A 10,389-nucleotide genomic window follows, 5' to 3' on the forward strand; every position below is an offset into this window, starting at 1 on the left:
TCTCTCTCTCTCTCTCTCTCTCTCTCTCTCTCTCTCTCTCTCTCTTTCTCTCTCTGAGGTAGGGTTTCTCTGTGTAGCCTTCACTGTCCTGGAACCTACTCTATAGACCAGGCTGGCCTTGAACTAACCGAGATCCACATAGCCCTGCCTCCTGAGGGCTAAGATTAAGGTATGCATCAGCACCACCTGACCTAAGATCTGATTTTCAATCCAACAACTCCAATAAAATGTTGACAGTCATCAAAACCTTTTAATAAGACCTCTTATTTATCAGCCAGGCAGTTGTGACACATGCCTTTAATCTCAGTACTCAGGCAACAAAGGCAGGGAGATCTCTGTAAGTTCAAAGCCAACCTACTCTACAGAACAAGTAAGTTCCAGGACAGCCAGTTACACAGAGAAACCCTGTCTCAAAAAACAAACAAACAAAAAAAAAATCAAATCAAATAAACAAACAAAAAAAAAACCCCTACATACATACATAAAATAGTAAATTAAAAGTCTTTACTCTGGGCCTGAACAAATGGCTCCATCAGAGCACTTGACTCTCTTGCAGAAGACCTGGGTTGAATTCCCAAGCAACTACATCATGTGGATCACCACCTCCTGAAACTCAGTATCAATGCTATCTTCTGACCTTTGCTGGGATAGCACACATGTGGTACATACACAAATAATCACACACACACACATACACACACACATGTGAGTACACACACACACACATGTGAGTACACACATACACATGAAAAAAGTGTACAAAATGTATCTGCAAGGGAGAAAATGAGCATTTCATGTTCAATAATTCCAGGATACAATCAGGAGGCCAAAGCTATGAATCTACATACAGAAGGCTAATCTAAGATAAACACAGAGAAGGCAAAAGGAATCTAGTCAGTGAAATTATGGAAGAATTACCCCAAATGTAGGGATATGGACATTTAAACTCTAGAAATATGTAGAAGCCCAAGTAAATATAATAACACAAGAAACTTCCCACAATATATTATAGACAAGATGCAAAAATGGAAGCGAAGAAACAATATTCAATAGTATCAATTAAGTTAATTATTATTAAATGTAAAAGAAATGTCACCTTCCCTAGAAAGGCAGAAATACCAGGAAAACACTATACCTCGCACCAGGGACCATCAAACCAAGGAAAGTGTGGGATGGTGTATTTCAATCCCCAAAGTTATCTTTTTAAGTTAATGGAAAAATCAGGGCATTTCAAGAACAGCACAAGCTAAGGAAGTTCGTGATGACCAAGCTAGCACTTCAGAAATTACCTAAAGGAATTAATTCCATAGAGAGAATAAAGATAGTCTGAATCATGAGAACACAGGAAAGACTGAGTTCCAAGAGAGGGATGTCAGAACCCGGATCACGAGGAAGAAATCTGTCTCTATGCCAACTGTATGTCAGGCACTAACCTCCGCTCCTGCTTCACAGTCTCCTCTGTGACCCACAATCCATTGCCACAGTCCTTGTTTTAGAAACTGATTCTAGAGAAAGTTTGTGCTTCTAAACTATCAGCCACCACAAGTTAGAACCTTAGAATGTGAGACCATACACAGCCCTCATCTACCTCGTGGAATCAAATGCACAAAACAGCTCTAATTTTCACCCACCCTTTACTAAATAAGCACTGTGCTGAAATGCCCTGTCATCCAGGGGCAAGGCTTCTCTCCTAGGATGTAGTAGCATTCTGATTTTAATTTAAGATAATTCTTGTCACAATTTGTCAAGTCACTTTCAATGAATTCATTCAGTTTAATATTTCAAAAAACATTAAACCTGTTTCCAGTGTGGCGTCTATTACTTGAGATTGCATGGCTCAAACACTGGCCAAAGGCTAAGGCTAGAGAAAGTTTGTGTGCTATCTGAAGTTTCAGTGCTATCTGAAATGCTCAGGAGGACTACCCAGCTGCAGGGCAAGGACCAGATGCCCACACAAACCAGAACGTAACTGCACTCAGGTAATAAACTTTGCCACCAATATATTTCTAAGTAGGGGAAGTTTTACCCACCACCCCACCCCTACCCCTGCAATCCCTCACTTCCACTGGAGAAGAACTGGGTATCATTACTCTCTCCTCTGTTTGGGATTCCAGGACCTCTTAATCTGCCAGTCTTTGGTGTAACCTATCCTCTTAACTCATGCTCTTTTCATCAAAATGTCAAAAGTTTGTTTTGCCCTATTCCAGTTTGTCTGGCTTCATTTTATTCTTCTTCTTATATACCAGTTTTTTTCCTAAGGAAAGAAAGAAAGAGTGTGGATTCAGATGAGGTGGGGGGAGGGAAGTTCAGGAAGGAAAACCCATATTCAGAATATGTTGCTTTAAAAAAGTCTATTTTCAATAGAAGAAAACCATTTCCAAAGCAAGACCTTCAAGTAACACAACTCCAGTGAATGCCAGCCACCAACCAGGGGATGGGAAGGAAGTACCATGCCTTGATCAGAGAATAACAGAGAAACTACCATTTTATCTGCTTCATGTACTGTGATATCTTGTGTGAGTCCATGAGAAAAAAGCTGCCTGAGCCCACCAGCCCCCTGCCCCATATTTAGACATCTTTATGGCCCGGAAAGACCCCATAACCAACTGAGCCTTTTTGTGTGGTACTGTATGTTAGACCCAGGACCTTGTGCATGAGAGGTTCGTGTTCTACAAATGTGGTATAGCCCCAGCTGCAGTTATTCTTTTAGAGTGCTAGAGGTGTCTATGAGCACCAGAGCATCAACCACTTCCTTCCTTTTCTTTTGAATCATCTATTCTTTTCTAACAGACATGATGATAAGGAGAGTGTTCTCACATGGCATTCACCATATTGTGTGGAGCCTGTGTGAGACAGAGATCTCATCCTCCCTGCCTAGACTCTTCACCTCAGAGTGTAGATGTCATCTACTCTCCAGTGAAGAGACCTATGATCTCAGAACATTCTAGAAGAGTTGAGTAGATTAGAAATGGCTAATAATTAATTTAATTGCATATTTCTAATTCATTCTTTTGGACATCTATAGAAAATCCCTTATTACAGTTGAATAAGTTTAAGAGGCTTGGTATACTAAAAGTTTCAACTTTTGATATCCTAATATGTTTCTCTATGATACTATGTGAAGAATGTCTATTAGAACTCTATTGACAGAATTTTCCTTATTGATGTATTGTCATATTCTAGATGCAGGAAAAGCATAGTAACGAGTAGACTAATAAGAATAATAAAAACCTTTTTCAGTGCCCCTTCAGTTATGAGAATATCAGTCATACAAAGAGGCAAGTCAATAGAAACAAATCCATCCCTGCACCAGCTTAGTATTCACAGTACAATCTTATGATCCCAACTTCTTTGTTTAAAATATTTTTAATTATGTGTTTACAAGTGTCTGTGTTTGGTAACGTGCACATGTAAAGGTCTTTCTAGACAAGATTTTGACAGCTGAAACCCAACATTCATGAAATGCTGCACAAATCATTAATTCTATGATTTCAATCAAATTCTTCTGTTAAGTCGAGAGGACTTGCACTCTTACACAAATTATCACTATGAGCACAGAAATTTTTGTCAGTTAACTCTTTCCTGTTTCCTAACATTTTCCCATAACGTAGCACTGGGGACAGGAAGTTTTCTCTCTATGGTGGCAGGGGTGAATAGGAGACTCATTTACCAAGTCTTCTCGTAACAGTTGATTCTCAATCTCTTCAATTTCTTCTGCTTGGTTCTTTACCGAGTCTTCTAACTTGAGACACTCAACTTCCAGCCTATAAGGCATTTTACAGAATAACTAATTATTCTCAATTCTTAATGATTCCATTCTTAAGAAACTGAAAAGAAAGATGGTGGGATACAGGGTTGTGACCATGGAAATTACGTAACATAGCATTGACTTAAATCCCAGCCTGAAATTAGGCATTGCACATAACATAAAGTCTCTATGGCTTAACAGGGGTGTGTTTATTGCCACAGCCAACATAATCACCACACTATATTGCTGATCAGATTTGCAAATATTTAAGATATTTTGCATTTGGCTTTAAGTCATACTTCCATAGCAGATGTTCCATTCTTGCAGAACTCAGGACACCTTCCCGCTGTGGATCTTCTTGCAACTGTGCTTCCTGCAACTAAAACAAAGAAAACAAAGAAGCCTATGGTTGTCATCTAGACCATGTCCGCCCATCGCCTACTCTCATACTATAATCTGCTCAAAACAGCTGCATCCAGTCACCTGTCAGCTTTGGTGACCTTCTGTGCTGTACATGTTGAGAACAAAGTTGATAGAACAAGAACTTTATCCCCGTGAAGCCTACAACCATACGGTCCACTCCTATATAAAAGTCACTGACCTCTACTCTAGTATGGAAGCACATGATTCTTGTTTTCGAACTTTATTTTATCAGCTACTCAAGTGGAGAAAACTGATAAAGTGGGGAAAACCCAGAAATTCCCTGTGTGAAGAATTTGCTTATATTTCAATACTATCTCCAAAAATGGTTGAAAGTATCATGTCAACGAGTGTTCAAAGGATAGCAATGATAATAAAAGCCAAGATGATACTCTGGGTGGCAAGTGGATGTTTCATGAAATTGAGTGGTGGTAGTAGTACAGATAGGTCTATATCCTGGCTCCACTGAACCGGAATGAATTAGCTTTCTCTACCTCAGGGACTCTGCCTCTAAAATGAAGAGATTCATTTGTCTACAACAGTGGCCTCTTAGAATAAGAGTAATTGATTAGCTCTGTATGGTGTTTGCATTCAGCACTAGTACTTTGTGGTTTAAGCCATGGTAAAAGCTGGTATCATAGGTACTCGGCATGCCAGTAGAGGTCTTCTATGCAAGGGCCACTATATCATCCCTGCACTGCTGAAAGCAGCAGCCAATAGAGAGCACAAAGCCCGTAATTTGTCCCCAATAATTCATAAAGGTCAAACTGCACTAGCAACCAGTACTCCTTGTTCCAGGATCAGACTGTGAACTCCAAGATTGTATTAATTATTGGGAAAACCTGAGATTTGAGTTATGGTGTGGCTCAGCCTTAGCACACACCTGTAATCCAAGAGCTTTCTGCTTGAATATCATAAACAGGATTATGACATTAATTTAACCTTATGTCAAGAGGCAGAACAAGCAACCAGTTGACAGGAAGTGAATATAAGATTATTAAGGAAAACAGAGAGTAAGGAGGAGTCAGGGGGACAGATAGAGAGAAGCACAGGAAGTAGGAGAGAGAGACATTTGTTTTGAAGACATTTGTTTTTTGAGATGGTGTGTGAGAGGGGATGGCTCTGGAACAGTGGCTGAGGAGGAAGGTCAGCCGGATGCTTTCTCTGACCCTCAGAGCTCACAGACTTGCACCCTAGCATCCGGCTCCCAAGTCTTCATTAGTAAAATCAAACAATTGGGATTTTATTTTTTAAAAAACAGCAACTAATATCCACTTATAATAATTCATATTTAACTTTTTCTCAGTACTTAATTTTCAGTATAATGATCATATAGTAAAATGCAAACATAACCTTCTACACTAAGCAGCGTGTAACTGATAAAGACCAGCATATTACTGGGCTCTGTTTTGAGATCAAGGCTCCTGATTCAATGTGTTCCTAGTGAGTATTCATGCTGACCTGCCTCATCCAGAACCCTGAATAGTAGATGAAGGGTATGTGGAATGCATACCAGGAAAGCAGTAGCCAGAGTAAAACGCTGCAAATCTTCCTTCTCATTTGGCTGCATAACAAGGAAGCCAAATCTCGTTTGTCTCCATAGTTAGAAAAACATATTCTGGTCTTTGACAAAATAATTTTCTTCTATTAGAATAAGTGCTTTCAATTTTCATACTTAATGGCTTACCCACATTTAATGAAAGACTTGATTTTATCCTAACAGATTGTTAAGCAAAAATGTGTTCAGTTTAAATAAAAGTTACATGTTTATCAAATATCATTTCTCTTTCAATAAATTTATATTTATACAAATTATCTCTTAAACAAATGAACAACAATGCAAAAACTGAAAGAGCAGTGTGAAATTATAGGCTAACAAACAATGATTGACAATAGTAAGATCAATAATTTTAGCTGTATTATAATCTCATCATAGGATGAGAATTTACTTAACACCTACTTATACAACAGTACACTGGTCACACAGCAGCAGCATGGTCAGCAACTGTTGCACACATGTGGTGTTCCACACATGATACTGCCCAGAGTTACAACAGATGTGTTACACTTGTGTAAGTAGAACCTTTGGTGTTTACAAATGATGAAATTGTCAACAAACATGTTTTTAAATAGTATCTCTTTAGTGACACACAAATACATACACACATACACACATACATACATACATAATACACACGTACGTACATACATACATACATAGGTAGGTAGATAGATAGGTAGATAGGTAGATAGGTAGATAGAAATAGATATTATATACACAATATACAACTTGATATAAATAGTGTTAATCAGATATGAAATTTGCAGTAATAATTAATTTACCTGTGCCACACTGTTGTGTAAAGCTTTTAAGTTCATATTTAGATTCTCTAGGAACAGTTCATGTTGACTGACTTCAAATTCTTCATTATAGCATTGATGGTACAGTGGTGACCATAGCTGCCTTCCAAATTCTTCATAATATTGCCTTTCCCTACCTCTTAACTCAGTTTTCACTATTCCATCAGAACAATCATCATGTATTATTTTCTTATTTTGTTTTAAGGAAGACCTACAATTAAACATGCTCATATTAATATTCATTGTGGTGTTTGAATGAAAATGGCCCCCATAGGCTTTAAATATTTAAATGTTTGATCTCCAGTTAGTAGAACTGTCGGGAAAGGATTATGAAGTGTGGCCTTGTTGGAGGAAGTGTGTCCCTGGGCATGGAATTTGAAATTTAAAAATCCCACACTAGGGCTGGTGAGATGGCTCAGTGGGTAAGAGCACCGGACTGCTCTTCCGAAGGTCCGGAGTTCAAATCCCAGCAACCACATGGTGGCTCACAACCATCCGTAACAAGATCTGACTCCCTCTTCTGGAGTGTCTGAAGACAGATACAGTGTACTTACATATAATAAATAAATATTTAAAAAACAATCCCACACTACTCCCAGCTAGTTCCCTCTCTACCTCTGCCTCATGCTGCAGCTCAGGATGTAAGCTCTGAACTACTGCTCTAGCCCCATGCCTGCCTCCCTGATGCTATGTCCCTCTCTAAAATGGACTCTATCCTTTGGAACCATGAGCCCCAAAACTTAACACCTCCTATATATTGCCTTGGTCGTGGTATTTTGCCCATAGAAAACTGAGACATCCACTCGTTAGAAAGCAGATGTTGATGTTTGTAACTGAGATCTTCATCACAGTAATAAGTCAATACCTATTGACATAATAAAACTGCTATGTTCCCATTATTTTTCCCATTTAGTTCACGTTTTTATCTTGTATTTCAGTCTCTTTGAAAGATCATGTATACTCAAAAGATAATAGTGAAAGAATATTTTCTTGATTGGTAAGTTTGAAAAAGTTAACTCTGGTAGAGAATATTTAAAAAGTCATTTTGAAATTATTCAGCTATGGGGCCAACTGAAAACCATCTTTTCTATACTATCACAGTTATTTGTCAATAAAACGAATAATCTGAACTTAACCACTTTTTAAAGTTACTGCTTATTAACAAGTTTCTAAAATACCTAGAAAGTAAATTTTACCTTTCTAAAATATGCAAGTAGCTGGGCATGGTGATGCATGTGTTTAATCCCAGAACTCAGGAGGCAGGTGGCTCTCTGAGTTCCAGAACAACCTTGTCTACAAAAAAAGTTCCAGGACAGCCAGGGCTGCACAGAGTAACTCTGTTTCAATAAATAAATAAATAAATAAATAAATAAATAAACTATTACAAGTAACCCCAAAATGATTGTACAGTGCCGATAGCACCTTGAGATGCCACTACACAACAGCTGCCTGCACACTGCCCTCATCTGACTAGAACTCTTCAGCCCCTATTTATAATAACAATAATTATTTTAAAAACCCTTTTAAGTTGGGGTCTCATTTGTATCTCTAGCTACCTTTAGAACTGGCTTCATAGACTGAGCTGGGGTTTAAGGTATGCACCACAGTACTAAACTAGTCCAAGAATTTTATAATCCACGAGACTAAGAAGTTTTCTTCCATGTAAGACTCCAAAAGACAAGTCAATAATTACAAAATATTCCTTACAATTCTATAGCATCAAGTCTATTTTCAACTTATCTGTTGTACCCCAGATTGCAGAGTTCTTCCCAGTCTGTTTCTCGTTGCTCTTGCTGCGATAACACTTTTGTAATTTTGGAGAGCTCTTTGTGTGTTCCACCATGCTTAGTTTCCATTTTTTTAATTTCTCTTCTAAGTACATCACCACAACTATTTTTAATTTCTAGCAGTCTTTTACATAAATATAATTCATCCCAGAGTCCCAGTAGGCAACCAGAATCTCTATCTAGGAGAAAACAATATAGAAACAAAATATCTGTGCATTTTTTTAATGCAGGATGGACGACATTTTGACACCCTCTAGTTTGTTTACTGAGCTAATAGCTCCTTGAGTGTGGACAGTGTGACACATTGTATCTGACTTTTTAGATTCTATAGGTGAGACCTGCTCCCATTCAGCTTCCTGACTCTTATAAAACCAAATAGATGCTGTAAGAAAAGAGGGGACTGCCTTCATTGGGCCCAGGAGAGACATGGCTACACTAAGAGATCAGTGGCCAACAGGATTCAGGCAGGTGAAGACCATCTAGCCAATCTGCAGCATTTTCTGCGACTCCATTGCAGTCTGCTTTCATCCAGAATGGAGTGAGAGGGATAGACTTAGAATTTTACCTTAGACCACTGAGGCCAAATAGATAAGATTATTTTGTCAACAATATTTAAGAAAAGGTATTATCAGCAATGATCGTGATCCCAAATCTTGTAAAAGGAAGGGACTGACCTGGAACCAGAGAGATTGTCTGGTTCCTCTGTAGAGAGGTTTCTACTAAGACCCTCTCTAAAACTAAAAAGTGAGGTTTTACCTCAGTATCTGATTAGCATTTATAAGACCTAAGGCTTAATCCCAGGAACTTAAATAAACAGAAAACAAAATATTTTTCAGATAGTGACAAAAGTGATAAACATCTAACTAGCCTCTGTGAAAATCCCTGTCTTACAGATGTAGAGTGGGAGCTAGTGGTTATAAGATCTCAGAGGAAAATGAAAGAGAGTTCTCAGAAAGCGTCCAGTGGAGTAGGAGGAATCACTCCCGATATTCCATAGCATATAGAACAATAAGATCACTGAACAACTGCCTCTGATTTCGGAATAGTGGAGTACACTGATGAGGCTACCATGACAACCGCCCTCATAGCGTCACTCCATCATAATCACCCATGCTGTATATGTGCATGGAGATGTTGGACACATGTACACACAACCACATCATTTAAACAGATGTCAGACATGTGTACATACAACCACATCACTTAGAAATATCCTTTATCGGAATATCATCAATTCAGAAAATGTGATAAGCAGATAAAGATCTATACACTAAAAACTACAACTATTGCTGAGAAATATAAATGAATCATCTGTCAATAATCATATACTTTGCTAGAGTCAGATTATTATTTAAATGTTAATTCTCTACTAATTCCCTGGAAGCCATAGGCCTTTTTAAAATCTTTCTTGTTTGCATTTATTTATATAATGTGTGTGTGTGTGTGTGTCATCGGGCAAGTGTGAATGTCAGAGAACAAACTGTAGAAATCTGATTTCTCCTTCTCCCTCTGAGTTTTTGGGCTCAAGCTCAGGACATGAGCTTTGGTATAGCTGCCTTTGCCTGATGTCCTAGTTTCTTTTCTATTACTGTAAAGAGACACAGTGACAGAGGCAACTTATAAAGGAAACCTTGTGATTCAGGGCTATGGTTCCATAGCCCTCATCACAGTGAGTACGACAGCAGGCAGGCCAGGTGCTTCTGCAGTAACTGAAAGCTTACCTTTGGTTCACAAGCAGGAAGCAGTGAGATCTCACTGAAAATGACATGAGCTTTAGAAACCTCAAGGTCCACACCCAAAGACACACCTTGTACAAAAAGGCCAGACCTCCTACCCTTCCCAAACAGCTACACCAACTAGGGACCAAGGACTGGGATATATGACACCATGTGGGCCATTCTCATCCAAACCACAATGCCTGCAAAGCCTAAGACAAAAGATGGCTTTAATTAAATATATGTTTATAAAACTCCTTGGACAGGAGGTCTAGGAATACAGTTTAGTGGGAGAGCAGTTACCTAACTCCACAAAGCCTGGGTCTAACCCTCACTGCAAAAAAAAAAAAAAAAAAAA

The 10,389-nt window shown here is 38.5% G+C and overlaps 1 protein-coding gene across 1 annotated transcript in view; it reads right to left on the bottom strand.

Moving 5' to 3' along the window:
- Positions 1–10,389, bottom strand: part of LOC110309629 (ankyrin repeat domain-containing protein 26-like) — a 52,772-nt gene that overhangs the window by 15,183 nt on the left and 27,200 nt on the right. Inside the window, exons 11-14 of the mRNA XM_021182364.1 lie at positions 8,279–8,495; positions 6,512–6,740; positions 4,048–4,127; positions 3,671–3,764 (exon numbers count right to left, since the gene is read on the bottom strand). Coding sequence (XP_021038023.1) covers positions 3,671–3,764; positions 4,048–4,127; positions 6,512–6,740; positions 8,279–8,495 — 620 coding nt within the window. The remainder of the gene's footprint in view (positions 1–3,670; positions 3,765–4,047; positions 4,128–6,511; positions 6,741–8,278; positions 8,496–10,389) is intronic.

This window comes from Mus caroli, chromosome 14 (assembly GCF_900094665.2).
Source record: "Mus caroli chromosome 14, CAROLI_EIJ_v1.1, whole genome shotgun sequence".
In the NCBI taxonomy this organism is placed as follows: domain Eukaryota; kingdom Metazoa; phylum Chordata; class Mammalia; order Rodentia; family Muridae; genus Mus; species Mus caroli.